The sequence below is a fragment of the Bufo gargarizans genome, chromosome 1, assembly GCF_014858855.1.
Source record: "Bufo gargarizans isolate SCDJY-AF-19 chromosome 1, ASM1485885v1, whole genome shotgun sequence".
Taxonomy (NCBI): domain Eukaryota; kingdom Metazoa; phylum Chordata; class Amphibia; order Anura; family Bufonidae; genus Bufo; species Bufo gargarizans.
Window position 1 is genome coordinate 304,645,075 of NC_058080.1, and position 24,514 is coordinate 304,669,588.

A 24,514-nucleotide genomic window follows, 5' to 3' on the forward strand; every position below is an offset into this window, starting at 1 on the left:
AACTTCCTGCCGCTCTGCACTGTGGGTCCCAGCGCAGCGCGGCATCACGTGCTTTCAGACAACCCTCCTCTCCGGCGTGACTTCACCCCCTCATTGTTATTCCGCCTCCTGCCACACATCGCCATGTCCTCCATGCATCCGCCCCCCTTAAATCATATTCAGCCTCCTGCCGTACAATTCCCCCCCCTTAGTAACGTCCCTAAACTCCTCCTGGCTCAGTCCTCAGAGTATTGCTTCTATCTCCAGCCTGCCGCCCCATTTGCCTGCATTGGAGGCGTTTAGCATAGTTCCCTTGCCTCCTTCATTGTGAACAACACACCCTGCCCGGTGACGTCACCGGACCGGAGGGGCGTGGCTTAGCGCAATCTGTTGCCGAGCTCTCTGCATAATGCCTGCGGCTGATAGTGACGTGACCAGGCTCCCTGCGAAGCAGAAGAAGCAGCTTCGCTCTGCAGAAGGGACCCGGTACGTCATTGAATGTGAGAAAAGACTCACCTCCAGCTGAGAATTTGTGTAATGAATACGGGGCATCAGAAAATTATGGGAAAGGTAGGACAGTCATGTAGGAGATATTTATGTCCTTGTTAAACAATTAAACCAAAGTCCCCAATCCCGGACAACCCCTTTAAAGAGCATCTGTCAATAAGATGAAGTTTATTAAACCAGGCATATAGCCTTGTAGGGTTGATCATGCCGAGTAAAATGATTTCTTTTCTTTCTAGGTTGACTAATTAGGGAGATATTTTAATTTTTAGACATATTTCTGCAAATTAACTAGTCTCTGCAAACTAATCTCTGCAACTCTAGAAAGAAAGTAAATCTATCATTTTACTCGGGATGATCAACCCTACCTTGTTGCTCCAACTAGATAATTTGCATAAAATTAAAAATTTATATATGTTTGTGACTATTCAGCCTAGAGACTAAATAAATATAGAGTTTTATTCAGTATGATCAACCCTACCAGGCAATATGTCTGGTTTAATAGGATTGATAAGGCTGACAGATGCTCTCAGATTTATCACAGTGGTTGATATTGGCTGATATATCTACTGTCTAGTCTAAATCTATACCACCTACGGTATTTGTTGGATTAGTGTACGCAAGAAAAATGCAACTAATTATTAGTTTATTGTTGTGGTGAATTTAATACAATATATTGTGTATTAAATATGGCATATTTAATGCAGAATCAGGAAATGTGAGTTTCCTACTGATTGAAAAACACTGATTTTATGTTTTTAGCTGATATACTGCAATCTGAAACCCTGTATAAACTAGAAAATACACAAATCTGTGCAACATATCTACTGGGTCAGATCTGCAATTTAACTCTTTCAGGACACAGCTGTTAAGTCCTTCCAACAGGCAGGACTTAACAGGTGTTTTGCTATGGCCCAGGCCCCTGGAACTCACACCTGTAACTCCAGAATGTGGCCCCTCTGTCCCTTTTGCTGAAGCAGCTGTCTAAGTTAGGAATAGCCATTTAAAAAGAATCATATACTCTTTAAAAAAATCTTGTAGAACAAATATTTATTGTATTGCTATGCTATTTTATGTCCTGTAAGGAAAACCAAAAATCTAAGTGGGTCATTTATTAAACAGAAGTATGCCTATATTAGGCGGATTTCTGGTGCAGATTGCGGCGCAAAGGTCCTTTGCGCCTCAATGTGCAACTTTTCCCTGCTCACGCAAGGTCTAAAAAAGTGGGTGTGGCATGGGCTGGGAAGGTGACGGCCAGCAGGCCCACCTCATTTACCATTCTCTATTCCTATTTTAGGCGTAGAAAATTGTCTAAATGTAAGACAGCATGGAAGCTGTCTTACATTTAGAAGGGGTGGTGGATCTGCGGCACCTTTACATAACTGTGGGGGATCCACTGCCAGTGTTTAAAAACCCCGGTCTTAATAAATGTACCCCTAAGTGTATGGCACAGAGGCAGCCCATGAGAATCAGGGCCTAGCTCAGGATAGCCCTATCTCTTTCCCTGTGAACTCGCATAGGGCTCCCTCAGTATACAATCATTAGAAATAAAGGTAGGGCAGAAACAGCCAGTGGGCATTGCTGCACTTATCTCCCAATTTGGAAGGCATAGGGAATGACAACAATGCTGCTCCATGTCCCGGGAGGGTTTGATGGCACGAACTAGTAACACCTCTGCCACAACTCATCCTGAAGTTTCCCACTTCCGCATGTGAGATCTTTGGCCTAAGTGTAAAACTAAATGACATGGCTTTGAATTTCATATTTGTGCACTTTTCTTAATAACATTCAGTGTTTTCCTGCAGTTGTGTGTCAGATTCCCGAAATCAGTCCTGAATACATATTTTTAGCAGCAATTAAATAGAAATTAAGGCTTTCTCTTGCCAAAAAAAAACACTTGTTTCCTTGATGGAAATATGATTAAAACACAATTAGTAACACAATCATAAGTACAATGCTATATGAATTTTAGGAGGACGGTTGGAAATACAGGTACACGTACATGTCCAATGTATTCTCTCATTTTTGTAAATTTTAGATATTTACAGTGGGTATGATGCCATAATGGAGACACCATTCTATGTCTTCATACAATGATCCCTATTGTTTTGACACACGTTACTACTATATATAGTATATGGTTGAATAATGAACAGTAGGTGAACTTGAACATGTCTAACTAAGAGATACGGTAAGTAGAAAGGAAATAATATAATGGCGGAAAAGATGGACCATGTGGTTCTTTTTCTGCTAACCTTATTCTATGTTTCCAGTGTGAAAGCAAGAATAAATTGCACTTCGCATAACAAGGCCGCTGCCAGGAGTCCCCGCGCGTGCGCACTAGGTATAACCTGATGCGCCTGTGCGATGAGGAGGCGGCTCTAATGAAAGGGAGGGCGGCGATTTCAATTCAGAGGGCGGCGCTGGACACCGAAAGGAGATGGCTGCAGCCGGGCACCCTGCACGGTGAGACGTCCCCATGGACACATTTGTGACGTGAGTGACAGGTTATATAAACCTGTTTTATATGATTATAGAGCCATTTGATACGGTCACTTTAGGATTCTGTGTATTAGTAGGGACCTCGCAATATGTTTAGCTTATAGGCCTAAATTCTGATGACAGAATCCCTTTAAGAAGATTAGTATTTCTTAAAAAGTAGTAAGAGGAAATCCTTATCCTCCACTTATTTATTTCCTAGAATCTGCATGGCTGGATAATAATGCTGCAATATTGGGGAGATTATACATTTTAGAAGTCTTAAAGGGGGAGTGAGGTAGGACAGGCCCCATGGGATTAGAATTACATAACCATTTTTATTTAGGATTATAATATGGTTTTCCCCACTATTAAAAGAGATAACTTATCCACAGGATATGGGCTAAATGTCGAGTTGGCAACCTCAGTCATATGCACAGACATCACTCCATATAACTCCTTCACAATGAAGTTGTCTATGTTAAGAGGAATGGGTTCACTTCTTCCAGTGATTGGTGGCGGTCCAAGCAGTTTGGCGCTACCACTTGAAAATGTACAATTTATCCTAGAAGATAAATATTAATAGTTGAACATCCATTTAGGCAGAATGTACAGTATATGAGCCAATATGAATTAGATTTTCCATAGCATTTGGAAAATGGTATATTTATTGCTACTGCATTATGACCACTTGTTAAATACAAATCTTTTACATGGCTACATTTTATGTTGACATGAATTTGATGAGGCTTGACAGTGAAAATGGTCTTACCTGCTGCACCTCACACTTTTTTGAGTGTCTTGTAGTAGATTCTAGCAGTATATCTTGAATAGTTCTTTTTTTTGGTGTTTCTGTGATGGACTAGAAATGTAATCAAAATCCATATATTACTTACCTTAGTATTCATTACCACACCAAACAACACATGCAAAGTAACCCGCAACCATTGAGAGAGACCAGAAAAAGCAACCCAAGAGTCCCAGATGCCACACTCCAAGTTATTAAAGTAATACTAGTTAAATGAATAATGTAATCAGACTGCGTAATGAAATTCATAATTATTTCAGTCCATACTTTTCTAAGTAAACTTTATTCTCTACTACCTTATGAAAAGCACAATTCTAGGATGTTAAAAAAGGTTAAAAGGATTTTTAAGAAACTGTTTGCAATAATATATTATTATGTAATTTGAAATAGCTGTTTATTGAAGTATTTGATATTTTTGTTTAGGTTCAACCTTTCTGAAATGAAGGACAAAGCTGGAAGAAGGGGTGTAGCTATAGGGGTGGAGAGGTTGCTATAAAGGGAGACAGTCTTATGTGATATAATAGCAATAGAACACTGTTTACATAGACATGGACTATTGTACACTGTTCCAATAAAACACAGCCCATTACTGAATATATTGTCTATTGGAACATCTTCAAAATAGAATATAGCTTAAAATGAAGACACAGGCCATTGTGACATCCTCTTAATACAACATAGCTTATAAATGAGGATATAGAACATTGTAACCTCATCACAGTAAAACATGGCTATAAATGAAGATCCAGACTTTTGCAACACAATCACACTACAACATGTATATACATAGAGGAAGATTGTCTTATGGTTCATTTATACCAACAGATTACCTGACCAATTTCTGACCAATTAGACCAATAGCTGGTGTCTATAACAAAAGGACTGTATGTGTAATTGGCCATCTGATTGGTCAGAAAATCTGTCAGATAGTCTGTTGGTAAATGCACCCTAAAAGACAAGCTGTCTTTGTTACCCATGGAAACCAACTTAGACAATTTCATAAATCTTCTGTGACATCATCAAAATTATAACTATAGTATAACTCTAGGTCATGCCTATTGTGACATCATCAACTTAGAACAGCATAATAACAAACACAACCACCTTTATGGATGGCACCATCAACATACAATACAGCTCTGTATGAAGACACAAGCCATTAGGGCATATTAGGGTAAAAATATGACTACCTCATAGGAATAAACATATACACTAATGGTATATCTCTGCAATAGAATAAAACATCAGGACAAAGACCATTGTAACTAGATCACCGTAGAACACAACCTAAAAATGAATAGACCGTCTGCTAGTAAACCATCACTAAAAACATTGAACATTAGTTATAAATGAAGCCACAGGTATCAACACACTTTTACAATATGCTAATGAGCCTCTAGGTGCTATGTGGGCGTTGATTCAGCACCTAGAGGCTCGGTCCACTGACCCTTTATTCCGCCCAGGTCCTCCGTCTAGCCCGCCCCACTCCTCTTGAGTGACGTCCGAGTTCGCCGCATCGCTGGCGAAATCCCACGCCTGCGCCATCCACTTCTGTATTCGGCGCAGGTGCAGTGAGTGAAGGACGCGTTCCTGGTGCCGGCTTTCTCACTGTGCCTGCGCAGACTACGTCACAGTGAGAAAGCCAGCACCAGGAGCGTGTCATTCAATCACTGCGCCGGCGCCTAATACAGAAGGGGACGGCGCAGGTGCAGGATTTCAGCAGCGATGCTGTGAACTCGGACGTCACTCAAGAGGAGCGCGGCGGGCTAGACGGAGGACCTAGGCGGGATAAAGGGTGATTTGACCGAGCCTCTAGGTCCTGAATCAACACCCACATAGCACCTAGAGGCTCATTAGCATATTGTAAAAGTGTGTTTTTTAGGAGAACGGCCGCAGGGACAAATGTAAAAAGAACACTGTTATGTAGTGCTGACATTAGCACATCGCTAATGTCAGTCAGCTACGTTACAGAAATTCTGATGGTAGAAAACCTTTAAAGAGCTTAAAAGTACATATTTTACACTCGTGTATATTTTTACATATTTTACATACGCAATTATATTATTGCTAAAACTAATAAACATATATAAATAAATATAATATTTTTTATTTATTTTTTTATGAATGAAAAAGGGGCGGGATGTTTATAGCCTGCTATATTATTGCTAAGGCTACTTTCACACTTGCGTTCGGGGTTCCGCTTGTGAGTTCCGTTTGAAGGCTCTCACAAGCCGCCCCGAACGGATCCGTACAGCCCCAATGCATTCTGAGTGGATGCGGATCTGCTCAGAATGCATCAGTAGGGCACCGTTTGGCCTCCGTTCCGCTCAGCAGGCGGACACCCGAATGCAGCTTGCAGCGTTTTGGTGTCCGCCTGGCCGTGCAGAGCCAAACGGATCCGTCCTGACTTACATTGCAAGTCAATGGGGACGGATCCGTTTGACGTTGACACAATATGGTGCAATTGCAAACGGATCCATCCCCCATTGACTTTCAATGTAAAGTCTGGAGTTCCTATTAATATACCATCGGATCTGAGTTTTCTCCAATCCGATGGTATATTTTAACTTGAAGCGTCCCCATCACCATGGGAATGCCTCTATGTTAGAATATAACATCGGATTTGAGTTAGATCATGAAAACTCAGATCCGACAGTATATTCTAACACAGAGGCGTTCCCATGGTGATGGAGACACTTCAAGTTAGAATACACTAAGAACTGTGTACATGACTGCCCCCTGCTGCCTGGCAACATCCGATCTCTTACAGGGGGCTGTGATCAGCACAATTAACCCCTCAGTATTAAATTCATTGGTGGCCAGTGCGGCCCCCCCCCCCCCTCCCCTGTATTAAATTCATTGGTGGCCAGTGCGGTCCCTCCTCCCTCCCTCCCCTGTGATAAATTCATAAAAATAAGATTTTTTTTCTCTTTCTCTCTCTCTCTTCTTCTATTTGGGGGTAAAATATCAGTACATATGGATGATTATTGTAATATGGACCTTTTGGACGGTCCGATATTGTATATTGTATATGTTTTTGTATAACAGATAACAAAAGATTTAAATAAAAAAAATAATAAAGAATATCCCCTTGGTGCGACCAAAATATACACTGCTGTTGACAAAGTGAAATACGCTTATTTAAGTTCTTTGTACAATTCTATATGGTAGAAAAATTGCAATAGGACGTCTCATGGTTGTGACTCACACCTATCTCCAGAACAGATGCCCCCCATCCCATCTCATGGCTGCCATAAGCAGAGAGGAGGCCATGCATGCATAGCTCTCTCTATTTATTTGTATGGGAGATGCAACGATCTCTCCATCCACAATAAATGGCGATGAATGGTGTAATTAACAAATTTCTAAATCTACCTGCATCCACCTGAAAAAAAAAGTAAAGTCATGGCAACCAAGGGTCTCACGTCCACCTAAAATGCAATCCACTGCCTGGTACAATAGATCTGTCTCTAGTAACACAGACACAGAAGATGGTTCACAAGGAATGGAGGCATCTCAGAGCTACCTGAGCTCCTTCCTGATAGAGCAACTGCTTCTACACTACTCCTGTAAAAGACATGCCCTGCTTGTGAGAGAAATGCATCTATCTGTGCAGCTTGAACGGGGAATAATATGGCTAAAGAAGACATTAGGTAAGCCCAAACAAACCTGCCCCTTCATAGTTATGATTCGACAATGAAGCAAAGCCATTATGCAAACTTTTTTTTAAAAACTCAGATGTGCTTTAAAGTTCTCCCATTTATCATCTGTAGCATTATCTATGACATTAGTTGTTCCTAGCCTATGTCCTGAGTTGCAGCCTGCAATCTGGTGAACTCAGACTTTTAAATACTAAGGGGGAGATTTATAAAAGACCATCATTTTACATCGCTATATGATATCCCCTGCTTTGCTGGAGGATGTGCCTAATTTATGACAAGGTGCATAAAGTAGCAGTAGATTTCTGTCTTCATTTGCGCCAAAATACTAGTGCGAATGTAGATAAATATGTCAGGCCCCCTTTTTGGGAAAGTGGTGAGGGTAAAAGCACCACTAAAAAGGATTCAAAAAGTGTACAGTATACCAATTAAACCAATGAAAACTACAAGTTGTCTAACAAATATCAAGCCATCACACAGCTCCATAGAAAGAAAATAAAATAAATAAAAATTATGGGTCTTGGGATGTGCAATGCAACATTTTCTTCTTTTTTTTTTTATAAAGGGGTTTTATTGTGCAAAAGCATTATTTCACATTAGCGTTTTTTGCGGATCCGTCATGGATCTGGAAAAACGCTTCCGTTACAATAATACAACCGTCATGAACGATTCCGGTTGTATTATGTCTTCTATAACCATGACGGATCCGTCATGAACACCATTGAAAGTCAATGGGGGACGGATCAGTTTTCTATTGTGTCAGCGAAAACAGATCTGTCCCCATTGACTTACATTGTGTGCCAGGATAGATCCGTTTTGCTCCTCATCACATCGCGGACAAAAAAACGCTGCTTGCAGAGTTATTTTGTCCGCAATGGGAGCGCAACCAAACAGAACAGAATGCCTTCCGGTGCACTCCGTTTCGTTCAGTTCAATTTTGTCCCCATTGACAATGAATGGGGACAAAACGGAAGCGTTTTCTTCCGCTATTGAGATCCTATGACGGATCTCAATGGTGGAATTGAAACCGCTAATGTAAAAATAGCCTTAAACATAAAAAAACTCAGTGTATCTGGTATCACTGTAATCATACTGACTAAATGAATAAAGTTATCATGTTATTTATGCTGCAAAGTGAACGTAAAAACTCAATGGTGGTATTGTTTTTTCCCATCCCCCCAAAGAAAGAGTTGTGACAAATCAGTGACTTATATGTACCTCAAAATGGTGCCATTAAAAACTACAACTTGCAAAAAACAAGCTGCAGCGATGGAAAAACAAAAAAGATAGCTCTTGGAATGCGACGATAAAAAAAGCGAAAAAGAAAAATTGGGGGTTAAGTCCCAAAACAGGCTGGTCATTGAAGGGTTAAATCAGTTCTCCAGTCTCATGATCAAATTTTTATCTGTTTAAAATACTCCAAACGCTGCATACGTTTCCCCCATATACCTGTTTTTCATGTCAGCACTTTCCTTCCCCTGTTCTCTGCATCATCTGGCCAGGATGCTTCCATGCAGACCTTCCAGTTCTCTTCAGTTTCCTGTTGGGTTTTCTGAGCAAACCCAGCATGCCTGGTTCTGTAATGTTTCACAGGACCCCGCAGTAGTCACAACCCCTACACCTCCCTTCTCATGTTAGCTAGACAGAGCAAGCCTCGGGAAACATTACAAAGTGAAAGGGAAAGAAAATTGGTGATGGGAAAAACAGGTATATGGGGAAAAATAACCATTGTTTGGGGTACTCTGGGCAGATAAAAAAGAAATTATCAATCTTGAGAAATCACTAAATATGTTAGGGGTTTGTATAAGATTACGTTTGAAGTTTTCCAAAAGAGGGTGAACAATGGGTAGAATGTATTCTCTTAAAAGTCACCTCTAAATCATGGTAAGCCACTTATTTTCTGCTGCACAATGTGCGTTTGTGTATGTAGGCTCCCCTGTAGACTGCAAGTTCCTAGTGGCCTTCTGAACTTGGCCCCACAGAATGTTACCTAAGCTGGTGAATCACTGAAAATAAATGTTTACCCAGCAGACCTGTAAGCATTTCCTCATGCGTCCCTGGGAATTTCCAGTGATGTGAGGACAATATACAGTTTCTACATGAGTTCATTAGTGTTTCTCTGCGTGGTTACGAATTTTCAACGTGGCAACATAGAACGGCAGAATAACTACAGAACAGGACAATGGATGGGCAGTGAAAATACAGGTCTAAGCAATTCGGCCTGTGGTTAAATGCTCACCCCTTAATAGCAGGCCTGAAAGAACCCTATAGACCTGCTAATTATTTTCATTTTCACCTCTCTGCAATTCAGCAGCCATGTATATATTTTTTTCCCACTGGCCTCTATAACACTTGTTTTATGCGGAAGAAATTGCATTGTTTCTCTTCGCTATTTTTCTATTTTGGGTACATTTAAAATAGAACAATTATTTTGCCATTTTGTGATATATTTGTGTGAAATAAAATGAATTTTGTGCTAAATAATTGCTTGTTTTGAAATTGTTACACTACATTTTGAATTTTTATTTTATTTAACCCATTAAGGGATTACTATTTCAAAGTTTTTTTTACTACTCATAATTTTTCATACTTATAATGTATTTGCATACTCCTGTGCCTCTATGACACTGACTGCTGTTAGGACAACTCCAGTGTTCTGCAAAAGTAGGATTGCTGAACAAACAGCCCTTGGGAAATTTTATAGCTTCACATGACAGACTGCAGAGGAGTACCCCATGAAGAGGAAGCAGAGCTCGCATGGAGTGCCGCCCCCTCTACGAACAGCTGATTATCGGGGATGCTGGGTGTCGGACCCCTGCCTATCATATTTGATGACCTATCATAAGGATAGATCATTACTATAAACAGGCTGCACAACCCCTTTAAATTGTGCAGTAATGACTTTGCTGGACTTTAAAATGGATTGTATACATCTGTTATATACTATTATAGTGAAGTGGTTTATAGAAAGATATCCCACAATTAGATTTAATGGTAAATAAAATAGTTTAATTCATAGTTCGTTCAGATAGAAGACACAGACACCTTTGTATAGATGTTATTACTGGCAGTGGCCTATGTCAAATACTGTATTTCTTCTCCTCACCTTTAAAGTATTGTACTTTCCCATAACTGCACATGGGGGTGATAGCATTGCATGACACGTTAGTGTCTCCTTTCACCATGAAACACATAGGCAAAGGAAAAGAAGATGGGTAGATACATCACTGAAATCTTTTCTTGTACAATGATTTTATTTTGCAGCTGCTTTTATGGTCTTCTACATAACTAACAGATGGTGGTCAATCACTGCTGGCCTCCATTCAGGGCTGTTTTAACACATTGAAGTCCAGTGCAAACATTTGATAAGTAGCTCTTATTTTAAGAAGATGGGTTTCTCTCTGTTCTAGATTAAAGAATCTCATTTCCTGGACAGCCTTTTGTGCATCACTTATCTTAGAAACTGCTACTGCCTGGCTCTTGACTGTAACCCTGGCCTCCAAAGGTGAGATATTCTTCTCACCCTCACTACCTGGCCAGTTCACAATGCCCAACACTTATGCTACTTTCACACTGGCGTTTTGGTTTCCGTTTGTGAGATCCATTCAGGGCTCTCACACGTGGTCCAAAACTGATCAGTTTTGCCCTAATGCATTCTGAATGGAAAAGCATCCGCTCAGAATGCATCAGTTTGCCACCGTTCTGTCTCCATTCTACTTTGGAGGCGGACACCAAAACGCTGCTTGCAGCGTTTTGCTGTCCGCTTGATGAAACTGAGCCAAATGGATCCGTCCTGGCACACAATGTAAGTCAATGGGGATGTGCTCAGCGGTAATTGCGGTAATTGTATAGTGGAAATGACCACGACACTCGTTTTATAGTTGAAATAATAACAGCCTTAGTATTGAGGGCATCTTGTTTGCCCTATGGCTTTCATCCAGCAAACAAGATGCCCTCAATACTAAGGCCGTGAACAAGGTCTTGTGATAAGACCGAAACGTTGGCCAGTATTTATTATTACTTCCTGGATGGATAATAAAGAAGCATTATTAATTCAACTATAAAACGAGTGCGGTGGTCATTTCCACTACACAATAGTTCCATGCTAACCTGAGCTGTCATTGTGGAACCACTGATTGGCTTCAGTATACGTAGTGATCCCACACAGATGGCTAAATACAAGAGTAATAGATAGTAAACATTAGTTGCACCAGTTTTCTAGGGATTAACACAATATCCTGTGTAAAAAAAAAGCCACACAAGATGACATTTCAGGGATTTACCAGTATATCTCAATTACAGGTATTGTTTTTCTTTACGAGGAATGTGCTTTACCCATAAGAAGTGAAACTTGACATGAGTTCAAAACCCACCATCAATTTTCTTATACAAAACTTTTTAGAGCCTAGTTCTTGCTTGTGATAAAGTGTTCCATTAAAGAGAAAACTTTAATTGACTGCCCCTATTTATGTTGAAATGCCCTATTAGTTAAAAAATATAAAACACTATATTTCTTTCTTAGGAGTCACCTTGTATGTGCGACTGTTTACCATATCATCATCACAATTGGCTTTAGTGTGTTATTTTATTATTTTTCATGCTACATACAAAATCCCAACTACATCATCTTTAGTACTAAAGCAGGATTTAAAGATAAACATGAATTTGATTTTAAGAGCACATTTTGATACAGTTATACATAAACATCTGTGATCTCCATGGAAAATGATATGATTAGATGATAGATGACCATATGGGCAGGAGAAGCAGCTATAGAAATGTACTTGAAGACGATATGCACATACCGCCTGGTGTCAAGTGATCATCCCTCATCTTTTATATTTTCTGATCTGAAAAATGGCTGGTGCCATGTGACAAATTCACCTGACTCACCTGACCTGAATTGTCACAAATTCGTATTTGACACAAATCTTTGGAAAATTTGTGTTGAATTTGATTTGTATCACGATCGGCGTAACTGTCACATACGTGACACGGAGGGAGGAAAAGAGGGAGGCCCTGCCCTAGTGAGAGGGAAGGTGGTGACCCCTGACTCACCTTGCGACTGGCGCCTGGCTGCCCTGTCGTCCCTAGACGGGTTCCTCACCCGTACGCCGATCACGTGCCTAAAACCCTGGCTTTCCCTAGGATGAGCCCTAGATAGTGAACAGGGCGGTGGGAACACTAGTCCGCACCACTAGCTCTAAAGGAAAACACCAAGGGGAGGACAGACAATACAAACTAAACATATAATCCCAGGAGGGCAACAACAGGGGACAACAAAAGCCCAACAGGGATCCGGAGGGTAGCACTCTGGAACAACAACCAGATTCTCAGCTCCAGTGGGTCAGCATAGATGTCCAGGCAGGAAGCTCTATAACTGGCAACAAGAGAAGTGTGAGAGGAGAATATAAGGAGTTTGGGAGTGGCAGACAAGAAACAGCTGAGGAGGAGAAGCTACGGATCCCTGAGTGAGACAAAAAGGATAGCAATGCAAACACAGAAAACAAACACTAAGAAACACCGTGATCTTTAGACATAGAGCGCGCAGCCACCCGCTGCGACTTCCTGACCCCGGGTATAACGGAGTCAGACGTGGCTCTTGACACCCTCGTGACAGTACCCCCCCTTTCACGAGGGGCCTCCGGACACTCAGGACCAGGTCTCTCCGGATGAGAGACATGGAAAGCCTGAATCAACCTGTTGGCGTTTACCTCTGACGCTGGAACCCACATTCTTTCCTCGGGACCGTAACCCCTCCAATGCACCAGATACTGAAGAGAGCGGCGGACCCGACGAGAATCAACAATTCTGGATATTTGAAACTCCAGATTACCATCCACAACAACAGGAGGAGGTGGCAGCGGTGATGGTTCTAGAGGTGGAACATACTTCTTGAGCAGCGACTTATGGAAGACGTTATGGATCTTAAAAGTCTGAGGTAGCTCCAGGCGAAAAGCCACAGGGTTAATGACGGCTACAATTTTATAAGGACCAATGAACCTAGGACCCAGTTTCCAAGAGGGAACCTTCAACTTAATATTCCTAGTAGACAACCACACATAGTCATTCACTCCTAGGTCCGGACCTGGCGACCGTTTCTTATCGGCCATGCATTTGTATTTACCACTCATATTTTTCAAGTTAGCTTGCACCTTCTGCCATACCGATGAAAGAGATGAAGAAAACCGTTCCTCTTCGGGAACCCCAGAAGACCCCCCCTCTTTGAAAGTACAAAATTGGGGATGAAAACCGTATGCACCAAGAAATGGTGACTTGCCAGTGGATTCCTGACGGCGATTATTTATGGCAAACTCGGCTAACGGTAAATATGATGACCACACCTCTTGGTTTTCAGACGCAAAACACCTTAAATATGTTTCTAGGTTTTGGTTGGTACGCTCAGTCTGTCCATTCGACTGAGGATGGAAAGCTGAGGAAAAGGATAAGTGTACCCCTAAACGGGTACAAAAAGCTTTCCAAAACTTAGAAATAAACTGGGTTCCCCGATCCGAAACCACATCGGAAGGGACCCCGTGAAGCTTCACGATTTCACTGATAAACACCTGAGCAAGAGTCTTAGCATTAGGAAGTGCGGGTAGAGCAATAAAGTGTACCATTTTGCTAAACCTGTCTACTACTACCAAGATAACTGTTTTACCCGCAGACAAAGGTAAGTCAGTGATGAAATCCATTGATAGATGTGTCCATGGTCTATTGGGGATGAAAAGTGGCAATAAAGACCCTGCTGGACGTGTATGAGAGACTTTCGCGCGTGCACAAGTAGAACAAGTAGACACGAAATCTATTACATCCTGACGCAACCTTGGCCACCAAAAACGACGAGACAATAGCTCCAAGGTTGCTTTACTACCCGGGTGCCCAGCAAGTGCCGAATTATGATGTTCCTTCAATAACTCAAGACGCAGGTTTAACGGTACAAACAATTTCTCTGAGGGGCAAGAGGCCGGGGCGTCCCCCTGGGCCTCTAACACCTTTCCCTCTAGAACAGAGTGTACAGCAGAGACAACCACTCCTCTTTGTAAAATAGGTACCGGATCACTAACATTACCCCCTCCAGGGAAACTACGAGACAATGCGTCTGCCTTGGTATTTTTTGCCCCAGGACGATAGGTGATTACAAAGTTAAATCTGGTAAAGAATAGCGACCACCTAGCTTGTCTAGGGGTGAGACGCTTAGCCGATTCTAGGTACAGAAGGTTTTTGTGATCCGTAATTACCGTGACGGGGTGGATTGCTCCCTCTAAGAAGTGACGCCACTCTTCAAACGCCAGTTTAATCGCCAACAGTTCCCTATTTCCAATATCATAGTTCTTTTCTGCTGCAGATAATTTTTTGGAAAAGAAAGCGCAAGGACGCCATTTGCCAGGAGACGGACCCTGAGACAATACAGCCCCCACTCCCACCTCCGACGCATCAACTTCAACAATAAAAGGCTGGGAGACATCAGGTTGAATTAGGACAGGTGCCGAGGTAAATCTCTCTTTTAGAGAGGAAAATGCAATTTTAGCGGCGTCAGACCATTTAGAAAAATCAGTCCCCTTCCTAGTCATGTCAGTAAGGGGTTTAACGATCACTGAATAATTTTTAATAAACTTTCTGTAGAAATTTGCGAAACCCAAAAACCGTTGTAGAGCTTTAAGGTTCTCAGGAAGATCCCAATCTAAAATTGCCTGGACCTTCCCAGGATCCATACGGAAACCTGAAGCAGATAATAGATATCCCAGGAATTGTATTTCCTGAACGGCGAAGACACATTTTTCAATTTTCGCATATAATTTATTCGTCCGTAGGACCTGCAGTACTTGCCTGACATGTACTTCATGTGTTTTCAGATCAGCCGAATAAATTAAGATATCATCTAGGTATATGACTACAAACCTGCCGATGAGATGACTAAAAATATCATTAACGAAATGTTGGAAGACAGCAGGGGCATTGGTCAGACCGAAAGGCATGACTAAATTTTCGTAATGCCCCTCAGGGGTGTTAAAAGCTGTCTTCCACTCATCCCCTTCCTTGATACGAATCAGATTGTAGGCCCCCCTAAGATCAAGTTTGGAGAACCACCTAGCACCCGCAATCTGATTAAAAAGGTCAGGAATGAGAGGAAGAGGGTATGGGTCTCGGACGGTTATCCGGTTTAGCTCACGGAAATCTAGGCAAGGACGCAGGCCCCCATCTTTCTTTTTAACAAAGAAAAACCCTGCAGCCACGGGTGAAGAAGAGGGTCTGATGTGTCCCTTGGCCAGACTCTCGGAGATATAATCTTTCATGGCTTGTCTCTCGGGACCCGAAAGATTATACAACCTGGACTTGGGTAATTTTGCACCGGGAATCAGGTTAACCGGGCAATCATAAGGACGATGAGGTGGTAGCTTCTGACAACCCTTTTCAGAAAAAACGTCCTCAAAGTCTGAAATAAATGTAGGTAGGGAAGCTATGGAGGCGATTAAGCAATTGTTATTTAAGCAATTCTCTCTGCAATGCTCACTCCACTCCAATATCTCCCTGGCCTGCCAATCCACCACTGGATTGTGCGCTACCAACCAGGGAAGACCCAATACCACAGGAGAGGGAAGGCCCTCCAGAACGTAACATGAAAGACGCTCCTTATGGTGGTCCCCTACCCGAAGATGTAAGTTATGGACAACGTGAGTGAGGTTTCTCTGAGACAGAGGAGCAGAGTCAATAGCGAATATGGGAATGGGTCTCTGCAGCGTACAGAGAGACAAACCCATAGTGCGGGCAAAATGGGCATCTATCAAATTTACCCCTGCACCACTGTCTAGAAAAAAAGAAATAGACTCCGTCTTAACACCAAAAACAATAACCGCTGGCAACACAAATTGAGATGTTCGTATGGAGGAAACGTATACCCCCCGGCTGACATCCTCCGCACAGCCTGGGGTTAGTAGTTTTCCGGCGGTCTTTTGTTTTTGGGAAAAGGAGGGACAGACATTAATGAAATGACCCTTCCCCCCACAGAAAAAACAAGCCCCCCACCTACGGCGAACCTCAGGAGGACGGACCTGACGAGAAGTTCCTCCTAGCTGCATAGGCTCATCCAAGTCAGTACAGACTAACTGCTGCTTGGGAGAGGTTACCGATTGCTCAGGAATTTTCGATCTCTCCCTAAGACGTCTATCTATCCTGATAGAGAGGGACATAACAACATCAAGGGAAAGGGGGGTCTCATACAGCGCCAGCGCATCCTTAACCCTTTCAGATAACCCAGAGCAGAACTGACTCCTGAGAGCCGGGTCGTTCCACTGAGTATCCGTAGCCCACCTGCGGAACTCTGAGCAATATTCCTCTGCTGGCCGATCTCCCTGTAGGAGTCTCCGTAACTTCGACTCAGCCAGGGCGACACGGTCAGGGTCATCATATATGAGACCCAAAGCCCCAAAAAATCCCTCCACTGACTGGAGAGCCTGGGAACCAGGGGGTAACGAGAACGCCCAGGATTGCGGGTCCCCCTGAAGCAGGGAAATAACAATCCCCACCCGCTGTTCTTCATTACCTGAGGAGTAAGGGCGCAGCTTAAAATATAATTTGCAGGCCTCACGGAACAACACAAATTTGTCCCTTCCCCCAGAGAATCTGTCAGGAAGAACAACCTTGGGTTCTGTAACAACCTGGTTACCCATAGCAACCGCTGGGCTTACGGTCTGCTGCATTTGCTGCTGCTGTTGGAGGACAGACGCCTTCAATCCCGCCACCTCCAAAGACAGGCCTTGAAGCTGTTTTGCCAAAGCAGCAATAGGATCCATATTGGATTCTAAGTAGAGAGAAAAAAAAAAAACGTATATATTTTTTTTAAAAAAAATTTTTTTTTTCTCAAAAAAAAAATAAGGGCCAGTTATAATATCACGATCGGCGTAACTGTCACATACGTGACACGGAGGGAGGAAAAGAGGGAGGCCCTGCCCTAGTGAGAGGGAAGGTGGTGACCCCTGACTCACCTTGCGACTGGCGCCTGGCTGCCCTGTCGTCCCTAGACGGGTTCCTCACCCGTACGCCGATCACGTGCCTAAAACCCTGGCTTTCCCTAGGATGAGCCCTAGATAGTGAACAGGGCGGTGGGAACACTAGTCCGCACCACTAGCTCTAAAGGAAAACACCAAGGGGAGGACAGACAATACAAACTAAACATATAATCCCAGGAGGGCAACAACAGGGGACAACAAAAGCCCAACAGGGATCCGGAGGGTAGCACTCTGGAACAACAACCAGATTCTCAGCTCCAGTGGGTCAGCATAGATGTCCAGGCAGGAAGCTCTATAACTGGCAACAAGAGAAGTGTGAGAGGAGAATATAAGGAGTTTGGGAGTGGCAGACAAGAAACAGCTGAGGAGGAGAAGCTACGGATCCCTGAGTGAGACAAAAAGGATAGCAATGCAAACACAGAAAACAAACACTAAGAAACACCGTGATCTTTAGACATAGAGCGCGCAGCCACCCGCTGCGACTTCCTGACCCCGGGTATAACGGAGTCAGACGTGGCTCTTGACACCCTCGTGACAATTTGTTTGGAATCAATTCGCTCATCTATAAGATTTTGTATATATCTATCAATATTCTTTAATAATAAATTGTAGGCTTTGGTTTTTAAAACCATAAAACCTTCAACAGAAGATTGTACTGTGTGTCACATCAGGTTCACCGCAGCCTGGCTGATACATGTTTACTCTTTACCTGATGTGCCTCATCATTTATTACCTTTTGCTCTGTGGTTGTGGTTTCTTCTTTGGCAGTTTTCTTGTTTTCAACATTTTGTTTCCATGTCTCCACTGTTTCCCTCTGTGCGAGCTTCAGGGCCTCAGACAGTTTGGATAACTCTTCCTCTTGTACTTTCCTGGGGGAGCAAAAGTTATTTATAAGCATTAATTCACAACAGAAGAGAACATATAAAAAGAACATATCAAAATATGCAAGTCATGTGTAAGGTTCACACAGATATGCCAATCTGTAGAAGAATAGGGTACTTGTTATGTAATGTTATATGGTGTTATTTAATGTACCCAGTATAGTTTTGTATGGATCTGTCAGAGTTAATAATCCTAACTCAGCCCCTGCAGGAAGCTGGTGTTGGCTCAGGTCTGCACCTAGCTCATTCTAGTGTTTTCTACAGCTTGGCATGTTCACACAGATACGTTTGGGATTCCTCTATGAACTGTTTACATTCTACAATTCATGGTAAAGCTTTAGTTGTGTTTAGAAAGCTATTAAGAAATAAGCTAGGCAAAGTCCAGCAATTTTATTCCCCACCCTATAATCATTGGTAGTGACACAGAAGCAATTTTTTTCTCTAGTATAAGCTATTTACTGTCTAATGGTAGAATACACCCATAATTTCCTATCCAGTAAATAGCCCTCATTCACTTTGACAAATATGTAAAATGTATATTTTCATAGTATGTACAAAAGTCCTGTAGTTCTTTCTATATGGTCCTCATCAGTTTGCTATAACTCAGCATAATATTCCAAGACAAAATAAATATAAACTTTAACAATACCCCATCCAAATAATAGATGCATTTCAAATAGTAATAGTCAGATTTTTTTTAATTCTAAGAACTTTGCACATTTACATGGCATACAGTATCGTACAGTGCCATTTGCTTTGTAAATATTATGCAGTGTTTACTTTGATGTAATAACTTCTGCAAACTTAAGAAGGCTATTGGTGCCTCTGGACCTTTGGCCAGGTAATGATAAAGCACAAAAATCACTGTTGAGTCACATAACTACAAGGTTTTGTAGGCAGACCTCAGCCAATAATTGAGTGAAGATAAAGGGCCTATCCTTTTTAACCCTTTAAAACTATACAGTTTTCCAGACATAGACAGGTACACCTGCACTTTTCAAAAGCTCACCCTGTGTAATTAACAATGGCAAGCAAAATACAGTTTGTTCAAAGGTCAATTAATTGAGCCTTAAGGGCGTATGAGACTGGACAATTTTCAGGGTAGTTATCGGGAACTAGGGCTCATAGGAATGTTCGCTCCTGATAACTGCTTGTTTTTGGATGACTTGCATCTTTCATCAAAGAAACACAATTATTGGTAGCACATCTCCCAGTAAAAACAGTGATGTGCTGCTAAAAATCAATACAACTTAGTTTGGGAAGAACGGTGGCTCAGTGGTTAGCACTGGTGCCTTGCAGAGCTGGGGTCCTAGGTTTGAATCAGACCAAGGACAACATGTAGTAGAATACAGTCACTGCACGGGCCCCGCTGTCATTATAAAAGCAGATGCCGGCCCCCTGCCCCTCCTCCCTCACAAAATCTATAAACTGCAGGAGAAAAAACAGTGTAGCGAACTAGGTATTCCCTTGGATATCCTTTCAGACGTGCATCTGCTTTATGATCTTGAAAGGGAATCTGAGCAACAGGAAGGTGTGGGTCCGTTTACCAATTTAAAACTTAAAAGCAATAAAATGCCACCGATTTTTGCTGAATTATCCTGTGTGGATGTTTTTCTCAATACTGTCTCACAACAGATCAAGGACCTACGTCCCCCTCATTTCTCTAATCTTGAGCAGGTCCATGCCACTGTTATCTCAGATCTTGAGAGCGATCGTTCCATAGTAATCAAACCCTCAGACAAGGGGGGGAATACAGTGGTTATGGACCATGGTCAATACAGAGAAATGTGTGAATCTCTGTTACATGATTCCTCTACATACGAAGTGCTAGCCCGGGACCCCTCTGATGATTTCAGAGTGGAACTCAAAGCTATTCTAGATAAGGCCAAATTATCACAAATCAATACCGATGATGAGTACAGATTTTTGTTACCTGTTTGACCCCGCATGTCTACATTTTACTGCCTCCCCAAATTACACAAGGGGATGCCCCCCACTCAAAGGGTGACCCAATCTAGGGATTTATGTCGATCAGATTCTTGTCCCCTTTGTGCACTTCCCTCCTACACCTGTGACACCACGGATTTGTTAAAACAGCAAGAGGGGATTCACATTGAGGAAGGTAGTTTACTAGCCAGCATTGATGGCGAGGCGCTGTACTCTAGCATTCCTCACTCCCTGGGCATCAAGACGGTCGAGTATTTTCTGAGCACGCGAGGTTGTCAGTACCGCGCCCACAGTCTCTTCGTCCTCTGTTTATTGGAATTCACCTTGACCCGAAACGTGTTCGCCTTTAGTGGTAGGGTCTACCACCAGCTCAGGGGCACAGCGATGGGGAGTCCCTGTACCCTATCGTACGCCAACTTGTTCCTGGGCTGGTGGGAGGAGACCCTGGTCTTTACGGAGGAACGATCTGTCCTAATGGACCCTGTGGGACTGTGGGTGCTGTACATCGACGACATTTTCATCATCTGGAATGGTAGTGACACTTCATTTCGGTTCTCAATGATAACACAATTGGGGTAAGATTCACGTGTGAGTCTGACAGCGAACGTATGCCTTTCCTCGATGTCCTTATCTCAAAAACTCAAGGAGATGAGCTTATTATGTCTGTATACAGAAAACCACATCCACTAACACCTTGCTTAGGTGAGACAGCAGTCATCCTCTCCCACTCAAGAGGGGTATTCCCAAGGGGCAATACCTCCGGTTAAGGAGGACTTGCTCGACTAAACGTGAATTTATAAGGCAGGCTGATGACCTACGTATTAGGTTTCGGCAGCGAGGATACCCAGACAGGGTCCTGCAGAGAGCTTTTAGGTCAGCGTTACAAGAAAACAGAACTAATCTCCATACTCCAAGATTCCATCGTGCACAGACCCAGAAGCTAATCACCACATACGATAGGGCAGCGCCTGAGATCCGTGAGGTCATTTGTAGGAACTGGGGTACTCTTCTTATGGACCCTGATCTGAGGGAGGTTGTGGGTGAATACCTACACCTCACCTATCGCCATGGACGTAGTCTCCATGACAGACTAGTTTCCAGCAAATACATCCCCCCTTCCCATTCTGGCTGCTCTTGGCTAAAAACAAATGTCAAGGGTTGTTACAGGTGCAGTGGTTGCATTGCTTGTACCCACTTGCAAACTGGTAAAATGTTCTGAAGCAACATCACTGGTAAAGAATATGCCATTCATTACTATATCAACTTCCATACGCGTGGCATGATCTATCTCTTGACTTGTGAATGTGGCAAGGAATATGTGGGTAAGACCATCCGCGAGTTCCGCAGAAGAATTGGTGAACATTTAAATGATATTTCCAAGGCCAAAGATACACCAGTGGCCAACCATATTCATAGTCACCATAATGGCAGAGCTCGCGTTTCTTGCTTGAGGGGTGTAGTTTCTAAAATGGTGATTTATGGGTGGTTTCTAATATGTAAGCCCCAGAAAGTAACTTCATAACTGAACTGGTCCTGAAAAAATTGGGGTTTGGAAAGGTTCTTAAAAAATTTAAGATTTGCTTCTAAACTTCTAAGCCTTCTAACGTCCCAAAAAAATAAAATGTCATTTTCAAAATGATCCAGACATGAAGTAGACATATGGGGAATGTAAAGTAATAACTATATTTGGAGTTATTACTATCTATTATAAAAGAAGAGAAATTGAAATTTGGAAGTCATGAAGTACAATATGTGATGAGAAAACAATCTCTGAGTGGTAAAATAATTTTAAAGTTATTACCACATAAAGTGACACATGTCAGATTTGCAAAAATCGGCCTGGGATTTAAGGTGAAAAGTGGCTCGGCAGTGAAGGGGTTAAGGCTGGGAGCATCAGCTGGTTATGTGAACGCAGGGAGAAGAGAAACACGGCGGCACTGCCTCCACTTAAGTAACTTTAAGGTATCCAAATCAGCGTGCTTGCGGTATAAAATATCCGATCGGTGGTGCTCTGCAGAAGTAGCCAACAAGTGGAAATGCACAAGAGAGAGAGAAGAAAGCAACAAAGTTGCGGCACTCACCAGGATACAAAAAATCTTCTTTATTGAAACTTCCTTGGAAGTAGATACATCAGGGGTCCAGGGGCGGACACAGTGTTTGCAGCGGCGACGGCCGTTTCGCGCGTAAGAATGCGCTTCCTCAGGCCGCTCAATACGTCACGACGCAAAGGCGTCCTTTTATGGGGGCGGGCAGAGGACGGCCGGCGCCGCTACCCACAGCTGCGCGCTCCTGAATTCAAGTGACATATTAAAAACATACGTGCAGCAAAGGTAAAGTGCAAATATAATCGACTAAAGATGCGAAAATTAAAACATACAATAGTTCATACTGTGCATGATCATAAGTAGGCGGCATAAACGTTGTTAGAGGGTAGTATATATAATATTCTATAAATGGCAATTTAATACAAAATATGGGACTACAACTGGTTCTTGAGTAAATGAGGGCACGTTCCGTTGGATCAAAAAACAATTAATCTGCCTGAATCGTGATGAGACATAGAAAGATAGATAAATAAGCCGCGACTCACGGACACGTGTCATCATACGTGCAGCGCTTCAAGTTGCACTCATCAATCACAGGAAGACAGACATGTCATTCCTGTCATTCATGCCAGGCCGGGCCCATGGCGCCTGTCTGCATGATCCACCTTGCCTCCCTCTGCAGGAGTAGGCGGTGCCGGTCACCACCGCGAGCGATGGGACCGACATGCTCCACCCCGGCAAAGGAGAGGCACCGAGGATGTGCACCGTGGGCATTACAGACATGGTCCATGAGACGCGGACTACCTCTGCCTGAGCGTATGGAGCCTACATGCTCACGAATACGCTCAAACAGAGGACGTATTGTCTTACCTATATAAAAGCGCCCACAAGGGCAGAAGACCACATACACCACATATGATGTTCGGCAGTTAATAAACTCCCGTACTGTGTGTGTCACCCCCCCCCAGGAGTAAATACTTGCTACAAGTATTGAGTGAACAAAAAGAGCAATGACCGCATCTAAAGTTGCCTTTGGGCTTCCCTAGCCAGGTCCCGCCCTTCGGTGTCGAATAGACACTCCTTACAAGTTTATTCTTAAGTGTGGGGCATCTCCTAAATGCGATCAGAGGTCTTTCGTCCGTAATACTGTTAAGAGAGGGATCTCCTCTCAGGAGGTCCCAATTTTGGTTTATCACCTGTTTAACGGTGTCTGCGGCAGTGCTGTGAAGAAAAGAGAATGCAAACCGTGATTGCACGGTGTTTGTGTCTCTCTCCCTTAATAGGGAGGTGCGGTTAAGTTTGGCGGCTTTGCGGAGAGCCGCTGAAACACCTTTCGACGGATAACCCCTATCCAAGAGCCTATTACGAAGTTCTCCAGCTTGCCTGAAGAAACCTTCATCAGTGTCATTAATTCTGCGGAGCCGGACAAACTGTCCATACGGGACCGCACGCTTCACTGAGGGTGGATGAAAACTGGTCTGGTGGAGGAGGGAGTTAGTGGCAGTAGGTTTACGGTAACCACTGGTGTGTATTCTGCCTTCTTTTACGTCGACCCGCACATCCAAGAAGTCCAGGGACCCACCACCAAAATTGATGGTGAACCTCATGTTCATCTGGTTGTGTGTATTAAGATGGTCGACGAATGCACGGCACAACTCCTCACTCCCCCGCCAGACCAGAAAAATATCATCCACATACCTCATAAATGAATGAATGTGGCATAGATAGGGGTTATCCGTCGAAAAAATGTAGGTCTCCTCAAATACCGCCAGGTACAGGTTCGCGAATGTGCACGAAACAGGAGTGCCCATTGCGGTACCTAGTACCTGGCGGTACCAGAGACCATCGAATTGGAAGACATTGTTGCTGAGTACCAAATCCAAGGCCTCAACAACAAAATCAATGTATTCAACACTTTTGTTCGTTTTGCGCAGCACCGTCTTGACAGCGTGAAGACCCAAATCATGGGGGATGCGAGTGTATAAACTCTCGACATCCAGGGATACCAGGTGTATAGCTCAGCTCCCTAGGAGGCGTGACACTAAGTAAAACTGTTAAGCCCCTCCTCCATCAGCTATACCCTCAGCCTGGAGATAGAGGCTACCAGTTGCGTGTCCAAGTAGTGAAAGGATAACAACCAATAACGGAAACAACCAGCCAGCAACCCAACGGGGCGCCAGACCATAACCCTGTAACCAAACAC

General features: G+C 43.0%; 1 protein-coding gene across 4 annotated transcripts in view; it reads right to left on the reverse strand.

The window, feature by feature from the left end:
- Window positions 1–24,514, reverse strand: part of SH2D4A (SH2 domain containing 4A) — a 106,820-nt gene that overhangs the window by 30,165 nt on the left and 52,141 nt on the right. For 3 of the 4 annotated variants that reach the window (XM_044305091.1, XM_044305085.1, XM_044305099.1), the window contains exons 4-5: window positions 18,172–18,307; window positions 3,734–3,823 (exon numbers count right to left, since the gene is read on the reverse strand). In XM_044305091.1, coding sequence (XP_044161026.1) covers window positions 3,734–3,823; window positions 18,172–18,307 — 226 coding nt within the window. The remainder of the gene's footprint in view (window positions 1–3,733; window positions 3,824–18,171; window positions 18,308–24,514) is intronic. The other variant, XM_044305108.1, reaches the window with a different exon arrangement.